Below are 26,242 nucleotides of genomic sequence, written 5' to 3'. Positions count from 1 at the left end.
TAATACAGACCCACCCTGATGGCTCTTATTACCCTATTCTAGCATTTGCTTCTTACTTTCTTACATTGTTGGCCTTGCTGATTTTCGTAAGAAGGCTTAGGCAGTTGCTTCCCTGTGGGCTATACAGCAATTTTCCAGTTCTATGACTCAGAAAGAGCAAGAGAAGGAAGGGTTCTCCTCTTCCATCCCTAGATAAAATCAGAAAATGTTTATTTAGCTCCGGTAAAGCAAGGCTCAGTTAGTTAATTCACCGTACAGACTTTCACAACTTTTTTTCTTTCAAGTCAAATATTTACCAAGAGCTTAGTATATGCAAGTCATAGGTTATTATATATCCAAAGCCAATGCATGAATTATATTTTTCAGTTCCATGCTTCCTTCCTCTACATCCCTAATAACAAAGTCAAATATTTAAAAAAAAAAACATATTTATGCCTCACAAAGTTTGCAATTAAACTTCTTGTGCCAGAATTGGTGGACTGGTGATCAAGTTTGTTATTTCCAGAATATTGTGCTGAAACACAAGGGTAAGAGATTGCACACTTTACTTAAAAAAAAAAAAAAAGTTCAAATGATGTGCACTAAATTATTAAAACATAAATATCCTAAGAAAATAAATGGAAATGGACTACACTAATGGGCTAATAAATACTATCTGGCTATCTGGAGGCAACATCTGCACTACATACCAGGTTTGGCACACAGAGTCTGCAAAACTGATAATTCAGAAACACTGAAGGCACGGAGTCTTCATTCAGAACATAAACCATGCATCGCAAATACAGGACCAGTTTACATTCATTAACTGCTCCGAAAAAAATTAGTCATCCTTCCCAACGAGATGGCCCTTTTTAAAAAATTCTGTAAGCTACCCCCAAAGCAAGCTTACTTTTTGGGGGAGGCGGTGGGGGGGGGGAAACATATTTCACACTTGAGAATCAGCCCGGGCAGGTAAGTCGAGAACCTCCTAAAGAGGACGGAAATACGGACAATGCTGAGGACTGCCAGGGAAGCGATGGGCTGGCCCTGAGCCGAGGGAGCACAGCCCAAGCGAACAACAGGCCCTCTCCCCAGGGCTCCGGGCCGAGATCCCGGCGCCCCCACCCAGCGCTGCGAGCGTGCTGCGCAGCCCTAGGTTGTCCCACCTGGGAAAGTTCGCACCTCCGCATCCCCGCCCCTCACACCGACGAGCCCCTCAGGCCGCGGCGCCGTCGCCATGGCGACCAGTCCCCACCCCCACCCGGCCGGGGAGGGTCGCGCCGCAGTCCCGCTGTGGCCTCTGACTCCGCTCCCGCCGGAGTCAGGACAGGGGCTGCGGAGCCCGGTAGAGAAGGAACGCCGGGGCGGGGGAGGATGAAGAGGTGCGAAAGGCGGAAGTCGCCTGGATCGCGGGCTGGGGCCGACCCTTGGCCCAGGGGTCCTCACCCTTCACTTTGCCGAAGGTGCCGACGCCAAGGGTGTCCCCCAGGATGTAGTGGCCGATCTTCACCCGCCCGTCGTGTTTCTGCTTCTCGGCTGTCGCCATCTTTCTCCAGGAACTGAGTCTGCGCATGGCGCCGCGGGAGGGGGCGGAGGGGGCGGGCAGGGCCGCGCCGGGGGCGGGCAGCGAGGGGGGTGGGGACGCGGGAGGGCAGCCCCGCAGCCAAGCCGCCGCCCAGCGCCGCCCGCCGGGTCCCCGCCGCCGGCAGTCCGGCGCAGACGCTCCCCCTGGCGGGGCGGGCGGGGGTCGCTGGGAAGGCCACCGGTACCCCGCTTCCTCGCGCTGCTTCGTTTCGGCCTGGGGCGCCCGCCCACCTGCGCGCGGAAGTGGGCTTCCTGAACCGCAGGGGAGGGCGGCAGCCCCTCGGCTGCTCTCCTCTGTGGCGGAGTTTCTGCCGGCAGTGATCTCCCCTAATCGTTACTCCTGGGGAGGGGTAGCGCTCTCCTTGCGATTCCGAGGGGACAGTTGGGCGCTGAGGAAGCCCCCTCGGGTGAGGCAGTTGTGTGGCTGGTTACTAACGCAGCGTGAATTGAAACATGGCAGGGGACACCGCCCTGTCTCTGTTTTCTAACCTCTTCATTTTTCCTGTGCGGATGGCATCTAAAAGCCACTGGGAGTTGTCACTCGCATCTTTGATGGAGTTTCCTCTTTTTCCACCCATCCCCCTTGCTCTTTGTTGTTGTTGTTGTTACTTTGAAACAGTAAGTTGCTATTGGGCACCTAACAGCTCAAGTAGCGTCGTCGGGCTTTCCTCCTTCTGGATGCTTTTCTGAAATTTCCTTCCCAAAGCAAGCTCTATTGGAAGGAGCAGGTTGGGAATATTGTGAATGTATGTGTGCTCAGGAATGGGATGTTACAGACATAGGAATTAATATTTTTAGATTACCGGCAAAATGCAGACTTTGAACTGAAAACAAGGCTTATAATTGCATCAACCAAGTCAATCAAATATATATTGTACTTGCAATGAGTAAAATTTAGTCTATTATCTATACAAATGGGATGTGCCATATCACAGGGGAAGTAGAGAAAGTATGCTTACTTGTATTAAATTTTTAAGCCAGTTCACTACTCAATTGTATTCTGCTGACATGGGCAAAATGAAGTGTCCAAAAAAAAACAAGATATGATCTCAGTTTTGCAGTGTCATAGCATTTGGGCCAGTGTCAGTGGGCAAAGAGTTGAACTCTTCAAGAAGATAATATAAAAATAAGACTAAAAATGTTATCCTTTGTGTTCCTAATCAAAGTTACCCAGCTCCTCTGATTTTTATATACTTTCTGTTTATGAAATCAAAGTAACATGTATTAAGTACTGCTTTGTTCCAAGCAAGGCACTACAAAAGAAGCAAAAGCTTGAGCTTAGAATTACAACAGTTACAACTAGCCTTGGATAATAAGTTTCTATTGTATTATGGACTGCACATATTCTGAAGGACCATGAAGTTAAGAAGTCTTTGGTTACTGACATATTTGAGGGTTGGGCAGTGGTTACTGTTGTAATTTTTTTTTTTTTTTTTTTTTTTAGATTTTTATTTTTTTTTTTTTTTATTTATTCAACAGAGATAGAGACAGCCAGCGAGAGAGGGAACACAAGCAGGGGGAGTGGGAGAGGAAGAAGCAGGCTCATAGCAGAGGAGCCTGATGTGGGGCTCGATCCCAGAATGCCGGGACCACGCCCTGAGCCGAAGGCAGACGCTTAACCGCTGTGCCACCCAGGCGCCCCTACTGTTGTAATTTTTGCTCTCTGGTTTCTTCACCTTTACTTGTTTGTGAGTTTCTGCAGCCCAGACATTTTGGATCTCTACAAAGCAGAAATAGTTTACTGGATTCTCTTAGAAAAACAAAACAAAACAAAAAAACTTTCATCCCTTACCTAGAAGTATCATCTTAAATTACTTTAAATTTGCATCATGTCTAGAATTTAACCTAGCAAAATTCCGTTATTTCTTTTAACCTAAAAGAAAAAAGTCACGAGGGACCTCAGCCCTGTGTGGTTAAGCCACAGAGCATCTTACAAAGGAGCAAACTGAAGCTGAATTTTGCAAACCAATTGCCAGTCTCTTCATGAAACTATGAAAACCCAATTAAGAAAATAATATTGTTTTTTTTAACAGAAACCAGTTTGTTTCTGTTCTAATATTTTATAGTTTTATTTAATACATATTCATTAAATGCCACTATTCACTCAAAAGCATTGTTGGGGAAATAAAACCTAGACTCTTAGATCAAAGGACTGAGTAGGAACTTAGAGGTGACCTTATTTGGTCTTCCAGAGTCTCTAAGCAGCATTTACTGCTTTTTTTTTTCTATGATGACTTAAAAACTGAATTCAATTAACAGTTTCTGAGAAAGTAATGATAAGCCTCCTTTAATCCTTTGCTTTTTCTCTTTCCTTCATTCCTTTAAAATAGTATTTGTCACATTTTCTTCCACCCTCTCTTCCTTTCATTCTCCCATTGCTCCATCTGCAAACCCTCACTCCTTTCTTTCCTCAAGCACTGCCAGACACTGTGGATAAATACAAAATGAAAATTCATGGTCCCTACCCTTGAGGAGCACATAGTCTGGGATGACAATTCTCTATATTCCTCCTCCCCCCCCCCCCCAGGATAGATAGTATTCACATGCTCAACATTCTCCCAGGGTAGAAGAGAAGATAAGGCAAATTGGTTTGCATCCAGTTTCCAGCCCCATCAGTTGTGACCCTGCCCACATCTCAAGCACAGTATATTAGAATGTAAGTGGGCAGGAGTGACTTTACAGAAGCAACCTTGATTTCACACTAATTTAGGAGGGAGGGAAAGGTAAATTGTTTTCAGATTTCAGTACTTCAACTTAAATTAGTACAAATAAGTTGCAGTACATCTCAGCACGATGAAGACACACCACAATGACCCAACACCCTGATGGAGAACTTCCGGTCTCAGAAAGAAGCTAAGTAATTAGCCGTTTCCTCTCTGGTGCTTCAGAGAGTCTATGGGAGCTATGCATTCTCTTGGTCTTTTCTTGTTAAGGCCATCACAGTGTTAGTAAACTATACACTGTCAGGCGGATATTATACTTTTTCAATCTCTTTCTCTAAATAGGGTGGCCAGAACTAAAAATTCTAAGGACTACACTTCTCTACGAATGCAGCATGATATGTCCTTAGCTTAGTTGTAGTTACATTGTAACTAATATTCAATATTTATTAAACAAGGAGGTATTCGTTTTTGGACTCTGAGGACTCAAAAAACAAAGGAACAGAGTACTGCCTTCAACATGGCAAAGCCATGTGATAGATGCTATAATAAAAACATATATATGGCCTTTTTTTTTTTAAGATTTTATTTTTAAGTACTCTCTACACCCAACATGGGGCTCAAACGCATAACCCCAAGATCAAGAGTCACATGCTCCACCAACTGAGCCTTCCAGGAGCCCCCTACATATGGTCCTTTGAAAAGGGTTTCATGAAGGGAAGGCATAACCTTTATCTGTGGAGATCCATAAAGGCTTCAACTTGAATATATTTAGGGGAATAGTCAGGGGTATTGCACTGTACCCAAAGAAGGATGATGGCATGGGGTACAGGGAAAGCTGGGGAACAAGGCATCCCAGGTAGAGGGAAGAGCATATGCAAAATCACAGACGGAAAGAAGCCTTTGGCTTTTCAGGGAAGAACAAAGTAGTTACAGAGGATGAAATCTGGATGTAGAGGGACTTGTTAGAAGAAACAAAAGAGAAACAGGAACAAATCCTGAAAATCCTCATATGTACTTCTCAATTTGGACGTTATAGAGTGATGAGCCACGGAAGACGTGAAGTTGATGCATTTTAGAATTACTTTCTTTACCAAAGAAATTGATGGCTATGGGTGCCTTTGGTAAGGGAAAAGAGTGATCAAGAAGTCAGGTGCAAGGGGCAGACTTTTCCCTGTGAACCTTCTTAACTTTTTGGTTTTGCACCTTATGCATATGTTATAGGGTCGAAAATTATTTAACTGTTAGAAAAAAAATTAAACTCAGAATTCAGTATGGAGGGTGGATGGGAAAAGAGGAAGACCAAAGTGGTGATAAAACAGGAGAATTGGTGATTATCTAGTGAAGAAATGATGAGACAAGCACTATGTATGCAGAGGAAAGGCTTAAGACATAGACATGGAATTAGCAACGTGCAGAGACTGGTGTGGACAGAGACGGTGAGAAAGAAACCTTAGTTACCTCTCTACCTCTGGAGGGATTATTGGGGGGATGGGGAATAGAGTTCTATAGAAATAAAGAATTCTATTTGTAACACTAGGACATCTAAGAGACATTTAAGTAAAGATATCCAGGATGATACTGGTAATACAGGTCTATTACTCCAAAGAAAGTTCAGCCTAGAGACACAGATTGGGTGTCATCACCAAACAAATGGCAGATGAGGTAGGGCAATGAGTATGAATGAGATCTCCCCAGTTCATAGAATTAAGGGATCCAAGGATAGAAGACTTACTTAGAGAATATGGATAATTAGAAGGGTCCAGAAACAACATAAACCTATGAAGAAGACAGGGAAAAAAAAGTAGTCAATTTATATCAGAACCTCCCAAGAAGTTACAGTGATTTAAATTAGTTTATGGATGATCGTACCCTGTTTAGAGTAGATGATTCCTAACTCCTAATTAGAAACATTTTAGGTAAAAATGTTTGGAACTCTCTCATGATGACAGATTTTAAGCTTCAATTACCCTTGTAGATATACACCCAGAACTGTTTTCTAGGGAAAATCTTAGCACGTTTGTGTGGACTCCCTTGACCTATCTCTATGTACAGGTGGTTGACTGATCCTGGTTGGCTGGCTTACTATTAATGAGAAAACGTCAACCCTGCCCACCTCCCAGTTGATTCCCTGAGTATCAGGCATATGGATCTATCCATGATCAGCAGCAGAAAACTGTATTCATTCACCAAAAAAATGTGACTTTAAACTTTGCTGCCCTGTTCTTATCAGCTAAAGGAAATAATATCCCCGAGACCATAAGGGAGAGAAAAGTAATTGGACTGCCCTGTTTCTGGTTGCTATTAGACTTGCTTTTCTTCAACTTGGTATTAAAGGAGCTGATAAACACTTGGATACTTTGAATGGGCTAATAATTTGTCTCTCCATTCAGAGCAGTAGTTTGGTTCCCTTCAAAACAATGTTCTTTAAAAATTCGTTCAACATTAGGGCGCCTGGCTGACTCAGTCAGAAGAGCGTGCATCTCTTGATCTCTGGGTCATGAGTTTGAGCCCCATGTTGAGTGTAGAGATTACTTTAAAAAATAAAATCTTAAAAATAAATAAATAAATGAAAATCTTAAATTTTTTTTGCTTGTTTGACATTTATCTAAGTGGAAAGGCACAGAATAGAGGATTGCTAGAGCAGCGTCCCAGGGAGCAAAGACGCTGCTGTTACCAAACCCTCATTTCTTGGACAGCAGTCAGTAGGCCCTCCAAGCACGCATTCCGTCTAAGCAGGCATTCCGTAGCGGGGGACTTCTTATCCCACCCCAAGTGACTTAGCAAAGTGGTTCTTTTTCACCACTCCTTTCCAGGAAGAGTTCAGGTAAATAAAAATTTGGGTGATATTTGGGTGCCCCAGAGACGTGCAGTATCCCTTACAGACCGACTCCTATGCCGCTGCCCTCTGGGCTTGCGCTGCCATCCTGTCCTCAGGGCAGGGGTGTCCTGTAAGAATGCAAGGGGTGCTGTAAGAAACAGACGTGCAAAGCCTCTTCGCTTCAGTTCGCCCAAATTTACGGCCTGCCTCTAACAAAGATGTAGTTACTAAAGGTATGTTCTTCAGTGTTCTAACCTCATCCCTGGGTTTATCATATTTTCCTTCCCCTAAATTCCTATTCCTCAGTTATTATTAAGGGAAACATTACTCTTTAAGGTTCCCAGATGCTTTTTTTTTTTTTTTTTTTTTTTTGAGAGAGAGAGAGAGAAAGCGCGAGTGGGGGGAGGTGCAGAGGGAGAGAGAGCGAGAATCTCAAGCAGGCTTTATGCTCAGTGCGCAGCCTGACGTCGGGCTCAAGCCCAGGACCTGAGATCATGAGCTTGGCTGAAATGATGAGTTGGACGCTTAACTGACTGAGCCACCCAGGTGCTGCCCCAGATGCTTTTTTAGTAGACTTTATTTTTTATTATTATTTTTAAAGATTTTATTTATTTATTTGACAGAGAGAGAGATGGCCAGCAAGAGAGGGAACACAAGCAGGGGGAGCGGGAGAGGAAGGAACAGGCTTCCAGAGGAGCAGGGAGCCCAATGAGAGGCTCAATCCCAGGACCCTGGGATCAGGCCCTTAGCCGAAGGCAGACGCTTAACAACTGAGCCACCCAGGGGCCCCTAGACTTTATTTTTTAGAACAGCTTTAGCTTTACAGAAAAAATGCAAAGATAGTACAGAGATCTCATATACTCCACAGCCAGTTTCTACTATTATCAACACCTTACATCCTTTTTTTTTTTAAGATTTTATTTACTTATTTGAGAGAGAGCAAGAGTGAGAGAGATCACAGAGGGAGAGGGAGTCCAATTCATGACCCAGCGGAAGGCAAATACTTAAAGGACTGAGCCACCCAGGCATCCCAACACCTTACATTCTTTGGTACGTTTGTAACAATCAGGGAGCCAATATTAATACATTATCATTTACTAAACTCCACGCTTCATTCCAATATCTGTAATTTTTACCTAATGTCCTTTTTCTGTTCCAGGACATTTAGTTATCTTGCCCCTGTAGGATCTTCTTGGCTGTGACCATTTCTCAGGTATTCCTGGTTTTGATGACCTTGACAGTATTGAGGTGTATTGGTCAGATATTTTGTAGAATGCCTCTCTTTTGGAATTTGTCTTTTCTCATGGCTAGACTATGTTACGGATTTGGGAGGAAGAACACAGATTCTAATCACATCATATCAGGGTTCATACTATCCACACCGTTAATCACTGTTGATGTTCACCTTAATTACCTGCCAAAGGTTGGATTTGTCAGGGTTCTCTACTGTGGAGTTACTCTCTTTTTTTCTCTCCACGCTGCACTCCTTTCTGTATTCTTTTGAAGGGAATCGCTAACCAGAGCTCACACTTAAGGATTGGAGAGGATTGGAGAGTTGTGCTCTCCCTCCTTTCGGGTGTGTATCTACATAAATTATTTGGCATTCTTCACAGGAGATTTGCCTCTTCTCTCCCATTTATTTGTTTATTCAATCATTTATTTATAGCAGCGTGGACTCATGAATATTTATTTTATAACTGGGTTATAATCCAATACTTCCTTCATTTTATTTCTCAAATTGTCCCAGCTCTGATCAGTGGGTGCTTTTTCAGTTAGCTCCTGTATCCTTTTGACATACCTCCATCAGCGTCGTTTTTATTGATTTTTGTTTAGCACTTTCTTACTTTCTGGCACTACAAGATGGCCTAGGATCATCTTGTATATTTCCTGCCCCAGGGCTAGAATCAGCCATTTCTCCAAGGTGTCCTGGTTACTTTTACTGGAGAGTGGTATTAGAACCCAAGATTTGGCATTTGGAATGTCATTGCTTCTAGACCCTCTCAGCTGACAGAGCAAGGAAATATATGTGTATATACTAACCAATAAATATACCCATATCTCTGAATATTTCTGTATGTACAACTGCCCCTATCTATAATAAGCTAAACATGATTTCATACAACTCTAATCTATTAGAGTTAATCCACATAACTCTAATCCATTTCTACACAAGTTATCCTCGTCTCTTCCCTTTGCTTACCTGTAAACTCCCACTCCAACAGTGAGAAACCTAGCTTCCATTATCTAACAACCATTTACTTAATTGCTCAATCAGAGTGCCATATATATTTATTTATATATTTATGGAAGTATCAGAATTGTTCACCCTACCCCTCTGGATAACAACTGTATCAACTTGAGTCCAGTGCTTGTGTGCAGTTCCTTTTGTCTTTAGTCTTACAGATTCCCCCTCATTTCTGAGTGCTAAGCTGGACTCCACCATTTCTTTGCCCTCCACACTCCTCAGTGAGGCCATCTTATACAGGTATAATACCAGTAGATTTTGTTGTCACAATCTGTATTCCATCCTGGGATGCCCCAATCTTTGTGTTAATCTCCTGTGCACCGTGTTGGTGAGGGATGAATTCCCTTCCTAAGGTTATGCAGATGGCCAAACACACAACACCCAACACAGGACAGATGTATCAATAGTGTATTGGTCACATATACTCACAGCCTAGGGGTGGGGAGCACAACATAGCACTCAGGATGGCACTCATCAACAGAATGAACAACCAGTGGCTTCGGAAGGCAGGCTTTGTAGTATCAATAGGGTGGGATGCCTCCTGGTTCCTGTGAAAAATGTGATTATTTATTTGAATAATTCTACAAGCTGACAGGGAACTTAACCCACTGCCCAGGGAGGGCGCTAACTATGCCTGGCCTTTTGGTAAGGAGGGTTGTTTGGCTACTGAAACTTATCTATGGGAGCAGAATGGGGAGGGGAACTTATAGCTGGGCCATTTGAGCCCCCCTCAATAGTACCAGATGTCAAGGCAACATATAATATTGAACCTTAATATTAGGTCTTACACCACAACCTTGCAAATGACTTTAAAATTTGCATCATTAAGGTTCACTTTCTGCTGTACAGTTCTGTGGATTTTGACAACCATTCAATGCCATGTATCTACTATTGTGGTATCAGAATATTTTCACCACCCTAAAGATCCCCTGTGCTTCATATATTCAACTCTGTCTTCTTTTTCCTGTCTCTATCATTTTGCCCTTTTCAGAATGTCACTTAATTGGAATCATATAGCATGGAGTCTTTTCAGACTGGCTTCTTTCTCTTAGCAATAACCATTTAAGGTTCATTTCTGTCTTTTCTGTCACCCTTAAATGCTTTTGAAATAAGGGAAATATACAATATTTAAAAATTTAAGATTGGTTTCCATTCTAAAATATTGTCTTCAGATACTTTAAAATATTCTATACTTTAAAAAAAATCTGACAATGGTAGAGCTTTGCTAAAAGGTATGTTGAATGTACCAAGAGGAGATTAGCTAGCTAGACAGCCAGCCAGCCACTCTGTTATTTATCTTTGGTGGTTTCCTCAATAACTAATAAATTATGTAGGCAAGAAAAGAGTTAAAGACCTGGGTGGCTCAGTCGGTTAAGCATCTGCCTTCTGCTCTGGTCATGATCCCAGGGTCCTGGGATGGAGCCCCCCCCCCCCCCCACTATTGAGCTCTCTGCTCAGCGGGGAGCCTGCTTCTCCCTCACTCTGTGCCTGCTGTTCCCGTTACTTGTGCTCTCTCTCCCTCTCTCTGTCAAATAAATAAATAAAATCTTAGAAAAAAAAAAAACCAAAGACCTGATTTTGTTTTCTGTTTCAGTAAAGAATATTATTCTGTACATATGTAATCAGTACCTGAAATTACTAATTTAATTCTCCCATTCTTTGTTATTTCACTTACATAGAGTAAAACACAATTAAATTCAAGTACATTATCAAATGTATAGAACTTTTAATTTCAGAAATTAAGATGGTTTTGGTTTTATGTGAGAATTTTATTTTCTTTGTGTTAAGATTTGTTCTAAGTCTAGTATATTTTATTTTACTGAAATGGTTCTAAATTACTTGAGTCTATGAAATTCTAACTCAGAAAATCTTCTGGGCATCTTATTCAATTACATATATTTTAATTAACCTTTGGTAGAAGACTTTGTTTTGTCTGGAACTAATACTTTGTCATTTTTTTACTTGTTTAGATTTCTACATATTTCCATAAATTCATCGCAAATTTTCTAACAATTGTCTAAAATCTTTTCTTGACATTAAAATGCATGAGGTATATGGCATGCAAGAGGTATTCATACTTTGCATATTTTTTACTTGCTTAGTTTTCTATGTGCTTTTCATTGATTTTGTACTTGCTTAGTTTTCTATGTGCTTTTCACTGATTCAACCCAATTACACCAATTGTCTAAAATCTCTTAAGACATTAAAACATGATATGCATTATCAGTTGATCTTCTTGCACACGACTCTCCTAGATCTTTCTTACCTTATTTGCCTTCTACACCTGTGTCAGAATTATCACCAGAGACTCCCCCTTCGCCATCTTCCTCAAGAGTCCCCTTACCTTTCTCTGTGTTGGATTTATTATTTTGTGTATACCATGGTTTCCCCTTTTTTGTCCATTTTTGCTTTTGTTTTCTCTGGTTTTGGTGAAACCTATCCCATCAGTAGCTTTATGAGAAAGGTTCAGGGAAGTGAATTTTTCTGAGAGCTTATGTGTTTGAAAATGTCTTTATTTCACCCTCACACTTTGTAGTTTGGTTGGATATAGGGTTTTAAGTTAAGAATTTCCTTGAGAATTTTGAAGGCATTGGTCCATTGTCTTCTAATTTTCCTTCTTTCTATTTTTAAACAAGTATATTAAAGTGTGATTTACATTTAATAAAAGTCACCTTTTTAAAAGAAGATTTTATTTGTTTATTTGAGAGAGAGAGGGGTGAACATGAGTGAGGGGTTGGGGTGAGAGGCAGAGGGAGAAGCAGACTCCCCGATGAGCAGAGATCCTGACACAGGACTCGATCCCAGGACCCTGGGATCATGACCTGAGCTGAAGGCAGACGCTTAACTTACTGAGCCACCCAGGCACCCTTAAAGGTCACCTTTTTTTAGGTATAGAATTCAATTAGTTTTGAAAAAATACATAATGTTGTGTAACCACCACCACACTTAAAATATAGAATACCTCTGCTGCCCCATAAAATTCCCTCATGCCCTTTTGATTTATGTCCACATAATTTTGCCTTTCCAGAATGATATCCAGTCATTCAAATCATACAATATATAGACTTTTGCAACCAGCTTCTTTCACTTAGCCCAACCCTTTCGAGATTTATCCATCTTGTGGCATGTGTCAGTAGCTTATTGCTTTTTTATTATTAACAGTATCCCATTGTGTGGATATACCAAAATTTATATATCTATTCTCCAGTCACAGTGTTTGGGTTGTTTCAATTCCTACAGCAGGAATAGCCTGCTATACACATTGACATACAAGTCTTTGCATTCTCATTTCTTTTGAATAAATACTTAAGAGTCAGATTGCTGGGGCTGTATAGTAAGTATATGTTTAACTTTATAAGAAACAGCAAACTTGTTTTCCTGAGTAGCTATACCATTTTGCATTTCCACCAGCAGTGAGCAAGCAATCCAGTTGTTCCTCATTAGCGTTTGTATTGTCAGTTTTCATTTGCTTTTTATTTTAGCCACTCTAGTAGATATGTAGAGTCATGTCATTGTGGTTTTAATGTGCATTTCCCTGATGACTAATGATGTTGAGCATCTTTTCCTGTGTTTATTTGTCATGCACATTTATTCTTTAGTGAACTATCTGTTCGAATCTTTTGCCCATCTAAAAAAATGGTAAACTTATTTTTAAATTATTAACTTCTTCTAAATGCAAGTCATTAATCATGTATGTTTTCCATATATTTTCTTCAAGCTGTGTCTTGTCTTTTTATTTTAATTATTCCTTTTGGAGAACAGAAATCTTAGTTTTGATGAAGTCCAATTTACCATTTTTTTCTTTTATGGGTTGTGCTTTTTATATCATATCTAAGGAATCTTTGCCTAACCCAAGTTCACAAAGATTTTTTCCTGTTTTTTTTCATTGAATTTTTCTGTTTTTTCATACAGTTTTAGGTTTTACATTTAGACCTTTGACACATCTTGATTTCATAGTACAAGGTAAGGCTTGAGATTCTTTTTATTTAAATTTTTTTTTGCATATTGATGTCCAGTTTTTCCATGACCATTTGCTGAAAAGACTATTCTTTCTCTGTTGAATTACCTTGGCACCTCTGTTAAAAATCAACTTACCATATATATGTGGGCCTATTTGTGGACTCAATGTTATGTTCCACTTATTTATGCCTGTTCTTACACCAGTACTACACTATCTTTAACAATTGAATTGAATTATTATTATTATTATTGAATTATTATTCCATTGTAAGAATGTACTATAATTTATTTAACTCAATTTTTACTTAGGGGATTTAGGTTTTTTTAATATATAAATAATGCAACAACAAATGCCCATGGGCATAGAATTTTGTGCCCTTGAGATGGTACTTGGGTAGTATATATGCTTCGAGTTGGGAATGTTAGATTGTATTCCCCCACACTTTTCCCTAGTAATTGTATCTACTTTAAGGTCCAGATCCACTTTAGTGGCCTTAGAATGTAATTAACTAGACTATCTTGGCTGTGTTCCAAGGCACTGCATCTGATCTTAAACAGTCTTTCAACCTACTAGCTGTGTTAAAGCAAGGGTTTCCTGCTTTCTTCTTTGGTTAGTTCATGAGCTGTGGCAAGGTGCTTTCTCAAGAACACAAAGATAAGAATGCTCTTTCAGGGGTGCCTGGGTGGGTCAGTTAGTTAAGTGTCTGCCTTTGGCTTGGGTCATGATCCCAGGGTCCTGGGAACAAGCCTTGCATCAGGCTCTCTGCTCAGTGGCAAGTCTGTTTTCCCTCTCCCTCTGTACTCTCTCTCAAATAAATAAAATCTTTAAAAAAAAAGAAAAGGAATGCTCTTTCAGAGTTAAAGTGTTTGTCAAGCCTTCCAGAGCATTCTGCCTGTTCGACAGTTATATTTTTGGTTAGTTGGCAAGCCAATTTTCAAACAATTTTTAATTATCTGGGAGTGGGTTAATCAGTTTGCAGATTAAGGGAGGCAGGTGAAGTATGTGGTATGGTGAAGTATGTGGTATGGTGGAGGTGAAGTATGTGGTATGGTGGAGAAATTGAGTATGGAGAATGTATGACCTTGAGATTGAATCTGAACCCATGTGGTAGGTATCTCAGGATCATGTCTTCCCTGCTCCCTCTGCCTTTGAACTGAATCCTCATCAAGTAGCTGTAGATCCTCAATCAGAAATAATTCCCAAATGGTTAAACTACCCCTACCTGGATAATAAGAGTTGACGTCATTTTGTTTAAACATGACTTGGCTTACTCATACCACTTTCCCCTCTTCCCCTCTTGGTTCACTGATGTACCCCCAATGCCTAGATCTGTGCCTAGCACAGTGTTCAGTTTACCTCTGTAGACAGAATGTTGTTAAAAACAAGTTTATTGGATATATAGTCATCTTGGTTACTTGGTTAATAGAAGTTTACCTGAGAGATAAGCCACCTCATTGTTCTGATCAAATCAAATTTCAGAGCCTACAGTGATAGCATGCAGCATCGATCATTGACTGTGGTAGATTCACTAAGATACACGTTGTCTTTATAGAGTTTTGTCTTTCTGCTATTATCAGAGTGATACCCCTTATCCAGGAATGATACCTACATGGTAATAATGAACACTAACATTTATCAAACTCTTACCATGTGCCAGGTATGGTGCTGGCACCTTACATCTCATTTTGTTCTCATAACGACACTTTGCAGCAAACATTATGAGGTAAGTACAACTTTTTGCCATTTTACAGGTAAAAAGCTGGGCTTAATCTAAAAGTTAGTAACTTTTGTGTGTTTTGATTTTACCTACATATTTTACATGGTGGATGCAGCACTCTTTTTGATGAAGACAACTTTACCAAATAATCACTCAGTCCCAAAACAGTAAACTTGATGTCGAGGTTCATGCTACTCAGTAGAGTAACCCCTAGCCACATGAAGCTATTGAGCATTTGAAATGTGACATCTGAACTGAGATGTGCTGAAAGTGTAAAATACACACTGTATTTTGAAGACTTGGTATGAGAAAGAATGAAAAATATCTCCAGTTTTATACTGATTACATGGTAAATGATGTTGGATATATTGTTTAAAGAATATTAAAATTAGTTTTTTTTTTTTTTTACATTTTTAAAGTAATCTCACGCCCAGCATGAGACTTGAATTCATGAGCTTGAGATCAAGTCACATGCTCTATGGGCTGAGCCAGCCAGGCGCCCCATTTTGTGTATTTTTAAATGTGGCAGCTAAGGGGTACCTAGGTGGCTCAGTTGGTTAAGCAGCTGCCTTCGGCTCAGGTCATGATCCCAGACTCCCGGGGCTGAGCCCTGCATAGGGCTTCCTGCTCAGCGGGGAGCCTGCTTCTCCCTCTGCCGCTCCCCCTGCTTGTGCTCTCTCCCTCTTTCATTCAAATAAATAAAATCTTTAAAAATAAATAAAGGTGGCAGCTAGAAAATTTAAAACCCCACGTGTGGTTTGCATTTGTGGCTCACATATTCCTAGTAGACAATGATTGTCTAGCGCATTTTACAGACACTTATATTGGCCAATTCAGCACAAATTCTACTCAGGTTGAATCTGACAAAGAGCTCTAAGCTGGGGGCACCTGGCTGGCTCAGTTGGTAGAGCATGTGACTCTTGATCTTGCAGTTGTGAGTTTGAGCCCCATGTTGGTTGTAGAGGGTACTTAGAAAGAAAATGATTCTTGGTTAACTTCAGAGAAAGGCCTAGGATTTCTGCAGTCAGGCTCCTGCACTGGCCACAGGTGCCAGTGACCAGAAGCTTCCCTCAGCAGCCCTCCAGGCAGTTCCACAGAAGGCTGTTGGGCAGTGCACCTCCCCGTGAACAGCTTTCCCATCAGCACCCCCCTGGGCTTTCCAGCTAAGTCCCAGCAGCAAGACACTTTAGCATCCAGTGAGCTATGCTCTACCTTCTCAGACATCTGGATCTCAACTTCAGGGGAAGGGAGGCCTTTTCCTTTAGTGCTCTATCTCAGCTTCTGGGGGTAGTGGCTCCTCCTTACTTCACTCTTCCTATAGAGTTCGTTTTCATTTTTACTATTCAATCCCTCATTACATCAAATGATTCCTGTTCAAATTGCTGTGTGGCTTATCTCGCGGAAGCCTGATACACCAGCTATTTTTACTGGATGTTTACATTTTATACTCTGCATGTTATTTCTGTAATAAACTAGTTTTAGTACAGTAAGTGTTCTAATTTTGTAAATACTAAAGGACTGTCTGTGCTTGCATCTACAGATTTTAGTGTAAACTCATGACATTGAAAAAAATCAGAAGGCAGAATGTGTGTGATACTGCCTTTAAATCTACCTTGAGTTAATCTATTCAGACTTTCAAAGTTACCTCCTTACACTCATGAAATTTACTCAAAGATTTTAAACTGTTAAAAAATTTAACTATTGAGGATTTTACTCTGTAATATTCTCATAGGACTTTTCTGAGGGAGATTAGGAAAGAGCAGATTTGCTCTGACCTAATGCTAAAACTATGTGAGTAGTATGTTAGATCTCTGTACTTTATGACATATGATTAGCCCTGTGCCTCCACATCCAGGCCACAGATGAGTAAGGATTCCACTTAATGAAGACACATTTTCTACAGAAGTAACCTTACATTGTACAATGTCTTTTTAAAGGAACACATTCCAGTAACACTCAACAGTTGTTTTTATTACCAAAGAAAATATACACCTTTAATAAATAATCTATGCCTTAGTTTTCTTCTCTCCAAAATAGTTACATTATGCCACCTCAGGGCTCCTGCAACTGTAAAAGCACCGTGCCATGAAGTGCTACCTCACAGGGCTATGTTCCCAGAGGTTTCTCTCCCCAGAGCCATCCCTAATTGGACAGTACTTCTCTCTGAGGCGTCCTGCTTCCTGTCTCCTCTCCTGGGGAGCTGCTGCTTCTCTGAGGGCTGCTCCTCTGTGACAGAGACTGTAAACAGTTTCTGCCCCGACTGTGCCTTCTCCATTCTGAGGTGGCTGAATCATATGCCACCCCTCCCTTCCTCCCATTTGCCCAAGATAGTTTGTTCCTGAAATAATACCATTTGCCACCTCGACCATCTCTACTCTAACTTGGGGAAGCTGGACCTTTCTCTGATACCATTTTACCATTCGTCTTTTTTTTTTAAAGAACTTATTTTCTTAGGACTTATTTTCTCCTTATAACCCTCAGGAGTTCAGATCACTTTAAGCATTTTTAAGGGCAACACAAATACTTTTTACATTTGCTAGATGTTTATCTGCAGAGCTATATAAATATAATACTCTATCAGAATAGGACTTTTCTTGCCTCAGGGAACTACCCAAATGAGACATACATTCCATAACCCCTCCAAGAAAATATACCCAAATACCTGGTTAGCTCTTAGAATCCTTAGATCAATGATATAAGAGGGGTACAAGGGAGAGATTGGCAAAAAAACTCCTTTGAAGAGTTTTAAGTATTTAATCCAACCTTCTTGGAAAAGAGGGTTGCTACCTTCTGGTGAAGGAAACTTCAAAGGAACCACTCAGAGCTTTGAAATGTGTTTCCTGCTACTGTTTTGGTGGCGTGCCAGGAGAGGCCTGCTGCACTTCAGAATTTGGTCAGGCCAGGAATGTGATAGTGTTTCCTGTGGACCAAATGTGAGCCATTCAAGGAAAGAGAGCACGGGATAGTTTTGGATCCTGCCAGTAGGGCCCTCGGAGGTGCAGAAAACCCTGGGAGAAAGAGGCTAGGTACTAGGGGCGAGGAAGAAGTCACAAAAGACAATTTTGAACTGAGATGGGGACTACAGGAGAGGGATCTCAGTAGGGAATCTCCAGAGAGAAGAGCCCAAGAGTAAAAGTCAGCTTAATCCTCTGCTAGGTCCAGGGGAGGAGTAAAATTGCAGCTGACAAGCCCGAGATGTACAGGAGGGAAAGGTGAATCCATACCTCCTCCTCCACTGCTAGCTTCTGGCCCAAAGGAAGCCCAAGCTGGAAGAAGTGAGGTAAGGTTACATCATCTTTGAATTTTGACTTATTACATAGGATCGGGCATTTTACTTATTGAAATAAAACTGTTTTATAACTAAAAATGACTCGAAGTTTTTTTTTTGTTTTGTTTTAATCTGTGAGTGTTCTAAAAATACATGGGTGAGACCAAGTCTTCATCCTGGGGCACTGGAGCATACTCCCACTGTATAAAGAAAGGACACAAAAATAAAAGTTATGTTTTTATCTCAATCCACATACCATGCCTGTTCTACAAACCACTTGCACACACAGGAACCATTTTTTCATTGGAATTTTCCTTGACAAAACATCCCTCCCCTCTACCTTACTGTACAAGGACATTTTTTATTTCAGATTCCATGTGGGGCAGATACAGCAAAAGGAAAGAATCTTAAACAGGCTCCATGCCCGGTGTGGCGCCCCAGGCGGGGCTCACTTTCACTACCCTGAGATCATGACCTGAGCCGAAATTAAGAGTTGGACACTTAACCAACTGAGCCAGCTAGGCGTCCACATTTTTTTTTTTAACTTTTTTTTTTTTTTAAGAGAGAGCACAAATGGGGAGTGGGAGGAGAAGGCGGCTCCCGATGTGGGGCTCAATCCCAGGACCCTGAGATCATGACCCAAGCTGAAGGCAGATGCCCAACTGAGCCACCCAGGCACCCTGTTTTTAACACTTTTTTAAAAGAAAATTTATTTATTAAGTAATCTCTATACCCAACATGGGGCTTGAACCTACAACCCAAAGATCAAGAGTCACATGCTCTACCAACTAAGCCAGCCAGGCACCCTGTTAACTTTGCTTTTCTTATATCAATATACAGTATTACAAAATTTCAGGTAATTACAGCCTAAGCGAAATTTGCAACCAACCCAGAACTCAAAAAAGGCTGAAAATCTGCCCAATGACTGTTGTCTTTGCAGGGGTGGCTCCTTATCATTTAGCACATCTTTGTTTTTACAGCATTTATCACTACCTGAAATTGCTTGTTCCCAGTCACCCTGCAACACACACATACACACGCACAAGCCTATGTACACACGATTGAAATCTGTCAGAGCAGTGTCCTTTGTTACTTTCCACCTATCTCCTAGGCCTGGAACTGCTTCTGGCACACAGAGGTCACTGAACAGGTATTTGGTTCAGGAGAAAGGGCACTAGATCATCAACAGAAATGAGAGAAAACCATCTTTTTTAAACTCTCCATTCTTCATTGCCTGATCTTTGCTGAATCTCTAGAAAACTGGCTTTATTCTCTATACTCTACTGAAATAAAGTTTATGGAATGTAAACACTAACCTAATTTTTGCCAAATCTGGAAGTCTTTTTTTTTTAAAGATTTTATTTACTTGAGAGTGAGTGTGTGTGCCTGCTAGTATGGAGCCTGTCTCAGGGAACGACTCAAGACTCAGAGGTGATCCCAGGACCCTAGGATCATGACCTGAGCAAAGGCAGACACTCAACCTGCTCAACCAACTGAGCCACCCAAGTGCCCCTGAAGTCTTTATTTTTCAAAACTTCATTCTCAATTAACAAAAACAAAACCCCTTCATTTCTCTTGACCTCAGCCAGGTGATTGAATGCCCCCTCAAATCCCCTTTGTAGGACTCAACCCTGTCCTAGTTCATGGGCTAATTAATTCTGCAACACTGGAGTCAACTGTCAATTTCAAGAGCGTGTATTTGTTCCCACTGCACCTCTAACATGGCCTGGCACATAGTAGGTACATTACCATGCACACTGTATGTTGAACAAATGAATGAACTCTTTTCTAGTCTATGGACATCTCCTCAAATCTTTGAGCCTCTCTACATTGTCTTTTTTCTTGAATTTGTATATTTTCCAAGTTTCAGCTGTCAAGGATGGCTACTGAAGTTCCTCAGTCAAGAAATTATATCTTTTCTCTTCATCTCTTATCTCTGTGTAAATTATCTTCACCTTTCCAACCCTTAAAATCCCTTTCCCAACTCTATGTTCACTACTTCCATCGTAGAGCTCCAGCCCCGCCTTCTGTTCCAACTGCCACCAGGTTTACTCAATTCTTCCTAAATACCTCCTCCTGATGTCCCACAAGAATTGCAACAAAACCAGCTTTACTACTTTCCCCTCTTGCCTCCATTCTACTCTACTCCATCCATCTCAGGGAAATGCACAAACCACCTCCTTGCCCTGGTCAGAAACCTATCATCCAAGACTCCTACCCTCCTGGTAATATTTTTGCATGTGACCTCATGGAATCCTCAGAAGCCACGTTACGGAAGGAAAGGGGGGAGGGTTTAGAAACTCCCTTTGATTCAAATTTCAGGTATTCTCATTAGAGACCTCCCCATTACAGCCAGCCCCACTGCCACCTCAGTCCATGTTTTCATGATTTTCACGTAACTTCAGAACCTGCTGCCTGATCTTCCAGCTTTAAGACTCATGACATCCACACCACCACCTTCTATGTTTATCTTGCTGGTGAAAACAGTCAACGCATTGTGTATATATATTATACACTGTATTCTTACAATAAAGCTAGGTAAAATGTTAAAATCAGTGAAGTTTATAGTACTATACAGCATTTATTGAAAAAGACTCACAATTCAAACCTGTGTTTTTCAACGGCCACCTGTATATTAAAATTGCTGTTTTAATTTCATAAACTTGATTCTTGTGACTATGCTAAAAGCACCTTCACTTCCTTTACTTATTTGCTCACAAAGCCCATGAAAGTTACAATTAACCCTTCAGTTTACCAGTGGGCAGAGGCACATAAGTTAGTAAAATCACAATAACAAATGGCAACAAGACTCCAGCAACCATGCTCTAACAATATATGCCTGAAAATCAGAGCTGTCACTCTAGTATCACGCTGGGAAGCCCAATGTGTTTAGATGAGCTGGGGCTCCTGTAGAAGTGAACGCAAGCCATAATCTTAAGGATGCTTTAGAAGCTTAAGAAAAAAGTAGGGCGGCGCTGGGTGGCTCAATCTGTTCAACATCCCACTCTTGATTTTGGCTCAGGTCACGATCTCATGGTCTTGAGATCATTCAGCAGGGTGTCTGCTTTACATTCTTTCCCTATGCCCCAACCCCTGCTCACGTACACCTGTGCTTGCTCTCTCAAATAAATGAATCTTAAAAAAGAGAGAAAAGCAGGAAGGCAGGACTTAGCTAGGATCTTGGGAAAGCATTGTCGGGTGTAAAAAGGTATGGTTGGCAAGGCACTGAAAATCATGAAAATCCTTTACAGGTCAGGATGTCATCAATGGGAGCTGCAAATTAGACAGTACTTGGCCACTTTATCTTATGGTGACTGTGCTAACAATTGTGCTCCACTTCATCTTCTCCGTTCTCTCACTCAGCTGTCCAACTATGTTGGCCTTGTTGTCTCCTCCTTGCAAAAAACTGGCAATAAACCACCAAAATTGGGAAAGCATGGCAAAAAATTTCAGAGCCCTTTGACACAGAAAAATCAACGATCACTCAATTGAGGGTTAAAAAAACTCTACTGGGGACCTATTTATCATTGCCTTTCATCTACAAATGTTAAGTTCATATATTTGGCTTTTAATTTATACTCAATCCACTGCATTTGCATGTGGCCCAACTCTCTCTTAACCCAGCCCACTCAAGTGTTCTTTGACCCACATCTAACAAGTAACTTCAGATACTCACTTGGCTGGCCACCTTAAATCACACACAAGCCTATATGCTGAATACCAAGTAAGCATTTTGGAGACTAGAATAAGTTAACATTAACTCATTCAATTACTATCCTCCATGTTCTCACTGGTACTCCAAACCCTATCACATAGGATTGATTACCACTCCCCAAAGTCACTAGACTATAACAGATGAATGTTACTAAAAGCAGTTCTGCTTTTTCATTTACTCTAACATTTTTCCTTTTTCTTTTTTACACTGTTTAAGTCTATGTAACAGTTGGTCTCATGGAGAACACTGGAATAGGTTAGACTTTATTGCTATAGCAAGCTCAAATTGTTTCAGACAACTTCCATCACCTGCCACAGTGTTGCTTGCAATACTCTTAACATTTTTTAAAAACTGTTAAATAAGTAATCTCTACACCACATGGAGCTCAAACTCATGACACTGAAATCAAGAGTTGCATGCTCCTCCAACTGAGCCACCCAGGCATCCCTAATCTTAGCATTATGTATCATGAGCTCTGCTGTGCTTATACTGCATTCTTTCTATCGTCTTCCAGTGTTGTCTGCTTGAAGGAATCCTGGAATTCTGCTTATTTCTTAACCTCTTAAGCAGTAGCACAACCCAGTTCAAAAGCTAGTGCCCCAGAACAGTCACTTAACAAGTAAATCTAATATTAAGTTGTCCCATCCCCAATCCTGTGGCAATTCACTGATACTACAAGGCTACTAAAAATACCTTAGCACACCAGATATTTTTTAAAACCAGACAGAATGTTTATTGTGTGACTAATCGTTGAAATCCTTAAGATGAACTGGATGCTGCAACAGCTGCCCTCTTGGGCTTAGGTGTTGTTCCTTCACGGAATCCATGCCTGCATCATATTAAAAATGAAAACCGTTACTTCAGCAACAATATATGCATTTCAATTTTTATTAATACAGATTTAAATGAGCTTATCTCAGTTAAATGCTGAAATCAGTTATCAAATTCATATGTTCAGACATTTATTTTTACAACATCATCGATAAGCTGCAATATTTTATTGATTTCCTTCTGCTTCAAGATACCGGTTTTAAACATACACTTAACTGCAATTGTAAAAAAGGTCAATAATTTGGTTGTACTGACCAAACCAGTACTTCTCTCCCGCTTGTTGAGAGAGCCATTTGTGAAAATGGGTCCCTACACTATCAGGCAGAGATCCTAAGTAGTTTCCTTTAGTCAAGGCAAAATAGGGCGCATGTTCAATCGCTGACATTTTCTAAACTGCTTAACTATGCTTTACATTTTAACTCATTTAATATACATACACACCCCTAAGGAGACAGTGTACTGTTATCCCCCTTTTAAAGCTTTGTGAATTGAAGCACCATAGTATGGTTCACACTCTTAAACTACATTATGTAGCAGTCCACTGAATACAAGCCCACCTACTGCATAATACTTTTAAGTGCAAAGAAGGTCTCCTAAGCACACAAACACATCAAAGGGTGTTGTGTTTACAAAGCCCCAAAATGCTGTGTCATCTTTTAAAATTAGAAAATTGAGGGGGCAAAGGCCACGGATTCTGCTAAGTATCACACAACACAGGAAAGTCTCCCCAGCAAAGAGTTATCTTGAGACCTAAGTGACTGACGCCTTAAAAGACACCATAAAATGTAGTTTCTCTAAGGTGGGGCTGAAATTCTACATTTCTAACTCTAGAGCCTGACTTTAACAAGACAGTAAGATATCTCTCTATACAAGGGCAATAATTATGAGTTTTCTATAGCAGATTTGCTCAAAGCCACAAAGTGAAGGCCTGACCCGAGACCTCTTTCACCACTATTGTCCTGACAAATTTTGGTGAGAGTCAGGTGTGGCCTATCCCTAATATCATTACATTTTGGGATGTCTAGCTCAAACCACATTCTAGACATTTACAGTTTATACTATTGCTCATTGAGAGATTAAAAAAATCCAGATTAACTGATCTGAAGGTTACAGTGGCAGCAGAAAGAAATACCTTCCAACACTTCATCCCCACTAACCAGGGTAGTATCCTTATTTTACAGCAGATAAAGGAGGTTCTTCTCCAAGCTCACAGAACCACTTATGATGGAAACACAAAATACTGTACCTGAATCTGCGGTATACAATTTTTAGATGCCTCATTCGCCCAGTCCCAGTGGTGTTTCGTCTTTTCGCCTTGGCACTCCAGTTATCTAAAGCACAAATTCAGATTAGGTTTGAACAGGTTTTCCCCACATCTGCTATAGAGTGCCTTCCTTATTTCTTCAAATCCACTTCATCTGCATATGCATGCACTTTAACGTTAAGTACCAACTAATGTCCCAAGCCATGCCCGCTTTCCTACCACGCGAACAAGAGACTACTGACACCCATTCCAACACCTGACAGTCGGCCTGAAACAGATTCCACTTACACTTTCTCTTGCGCTTGGCAGGATAGCCACATTTGCCACAGGTGGACTTCTGCAGGTGGTAGGCCTTCGAGCCACAGCGGCGGCACAAGGTGTGCGTCTTATTGCGACGCTTTCCAAAGGATGACGTTCCCTTCGTCTGCAAAGGGGAGAAACGATTTTGAGATCTAGTCATTTCTGTACATATCCCGACGTTTTCAGGGAAAGGAATTACTGATTAAGATTTAAAAACAATTTAAAAAGAAACGTTTAAAGACAATCTGGGGCTGAAACTGTGGCGGCAGATCCTAACTTCTTAAATGTTAAATCAGAGACCACTATCAGCATTTCACGTTATCTAAAGCCTGCTGCAGGGGTTGCTATCTTCTGAAATCGGCTACATTTTTTAAAGGAGAGAGAAAAAAGACAAGTGCAAGACGAAATAACGTGGTGGTTTTCCTACCGACCCGGAACCCCAAACCTTAGAGCTCCTGCCAACAATGAATTTTTTTGCTTACGGAGCCAAACACTCCCAGATCACGCTTCTTCCTTCAGTTCTCATCCGAGGGAAAGGCTTCTCCAAAGAAAACAGAGCCTAGAGTGGCTCCTGCTCCACGGCTGTAGACTCAGCATCCCCAGGTACAGTTAGGAGCCATTCTTCTGGCTCTTGAGGGCCACCGCATGCCCCTTTCCTGCCCACCCGCTCCCTCTATCAGGAACCTTGCCGGCCCCCACAGGATGGCAGGGAGCGCGACGCAGAAAAAGAGGATGGAAGGCGATTCCGAGAACCATTGGAGACAACTCACCATCTTGTTTCCGCGGCAGATCCCAAAGAGACCGGAAGAGGAGGTGCTTCCGCTCTATGGTTCTCAGAAGCTTCCGCCCAGAAAAGTACTTCCGGCGGGGCGCTGTGCACCGTTCTCAAACGCCCAGAGCCGCAGTGTGGGTGGGGTCTAGAGGAGGATCCAGAGCCAGGCTGGGCCAATAGGGATTTCGGCGATCGGCGGGCGGGAGGGCTCACAGCTTCCTGTCGTCGGAATGGGCGTGTTTTCGTCGGACCCGCCTTAGCCGAGAGCAGCCTTGACGCCGGAACTCGATTCTTTGTGCGGCTGCTCCTGCTTTTCCGCCTCCTCGCGCTCTCAGATATGTGGCCGCTTCGCGGATTTCGGTCCCGGAGCTGGTGGGGAACGTGGGGGTACCCGTGCCGAGTCCGCACTCCCGGAGTGTGGTGGAGGGTTCGGTATGGGACTGGGATCCCGATCAGGGAGAAACCGGCTCCTCCGATCGCTCTTCACCCCGACTAGAAGCTTTTGGCTGACGCTGGCTCCCCGAGAGGTCGCCGGGGGTACGGAGGCACGGACCCGCCTCTGAGAAGCTGGGCTCCGAATCTTAAAAAGAAAGGCGAATTATGTTTTTTCTAACTGTAGTAGGTTAGAGGCACATGTTTTGATTTTAAATTTAATTGTGCCAAGTGATAACACGTGGAATCTTCAGATACAGTTTCCTGCGCCCCAATGTGAGGGAATCTGATTCGGCCCCTTTAGGTAGGGCCTGGAAGTCTGTACTGAAGCCCTCTCTAAGTAGATTGGTAATTGGTGGTTTCCAGATCTCCTTGATAGACGCTAATCCGATCGTAACCTCTTACCTAGCAAAGCCCCCACCCTCGCAAAACAACAAAAAATCCAAATATTTAAAGAGTTAATAGGGAAAAAGATACCAAAGAGCCAAATAATATGCTTATATTCTATGTAAACCGAGAATTCCTTACGTGTCACATGTGAAATATTAGCAAAACTGACGGACTAGCAGGTGGCAGAACAAAATGAACTCTAGGAATCAGGGGTTTACAGGGCAGTCCCCGTCGTCATAGAAGCGGTAAAGGGGTTGGGCGGTGGGCAGCGAGGGGATAAAGAGGCCGCCAACCTGTGAACGC

General features: G+C 41.6%; 2 protein-coding genes and 2 non-coding genes across 10 annotated transcripts in view; all 4 read right to left on the bottom strand.

The window, feature by feature from the left end:
- Positions 1–1,579, bottom strand: part of PRKAA1 (protein kinase AMP-activated catalytic subunit alpha 1) — a 33,423-nt gene extending 31,844 nt beyond the window's left edge. For 3 of the 7 annotated variants that reach the window (XM_045787334.2, XM_045787337.2, XM_045787339.2), the window contains exons 1-2: positions 1,426–1,560; positions 65–188 (exon numbers count right to left, since the gene is read on the bottom strand). Coding sequence is in view for 2 of the 7 variants with exons in the window: in XM_045787332.2 (XP_045643288.1) it covers positions 1,426–1,552 (127 nt within the window). In the remaining 5 variants the exon portion in view is untranslated. Of the gene's footprint in view, positions 1–56; positions 189–1,425 lie in introns of all 7 variants that reach the window. The other 4 variants (XM_045787338.2, XM_045787332.2, XM_045787331.2 and 1 more) reach the window with 4 other exon arrangements.
- Positions 1,580–22,156: 20,577 nt separating this feature from the next.
- Positions 22,157–22,275, bottom strand: LOC123785583 (small nucleolar RNA SNORA28). Its single transcript, XR_006777678.2, has one exon. It is a non-coding gene; the product is annotated as a small nucleolar RNA SNORA28 (small nucleolar RNA).
- Positions 22,276–22,659: 384 nt separating this feature from the next.
- On the bottom strand, positions 22,660–25,273 carry RPL37 (ribosomal protein L37). The gene is made up of 4 exons (XM_045787340.2): positions 25,116–25,273; positions 24,334–24,469; positions 24,028–24,112; positions 22,660–22,779 (listed from the first exon to the last, which is right to left on the bottom strand). The coding sequence occupies exons 1-4, from the start codon at positions 25,116–25,118 to the stop codon at positions 22,710–22,712; spliced, it is 294 nt and encodes a 97-aa protein (XP_045643296.1). The 5' UTR covers positions 25,119–25,273; the 3' UTR covers positions 22,660–22,709.
- On the bottom strand, positions 22,859–22,939 carry LOC123785586 (small nucleolar RNA SNORD72). The gene has a single exon (XR_006777681.1). It is a non-coding gene; the product is annotated as a small nucleolar RNA SNORD72 (small nucleolar RNA).
- Positions 25,274–26,242: the final 969 nt, after the last annotated feature.

This window comes from Ursus americanus, chromosome 15 (assembly GCF_024610735.1).
Source record: "Ursus americanus isolate L20-20 chromosome 15, mUrsAme1.1.p, whole genome shotgun sequence".
NCBI lineage: Eukaryota > Metazoa > Chordata > Mammalia > Carnivora > Ursidae > Ursus > Ursus americanus.
The sequence above is the reverse complement of the archived record's forward strand: the minus strand, read 5'-3'. Positions and strand labels throughout refer to the sequence as shown.

Coding starts and splice junctions, on each gene's coding strand:
- RPL37 (XM_045787340.2), bottom strand. Junction 24,113..24,333: donor TGCCAAGCGCAAGAGAAAGT/GTAAGTGGAATC, acceptor TTTGTGCTTTAG/ATAACTGGAGTGCCAAGGCG. Junction 22,780..24,027: donor ATTGTATACCGCAGATTCAG/GTACAGTATTTT, acceptor AATATGATGCAG/GCATGGATTCCGTGAAGGAA.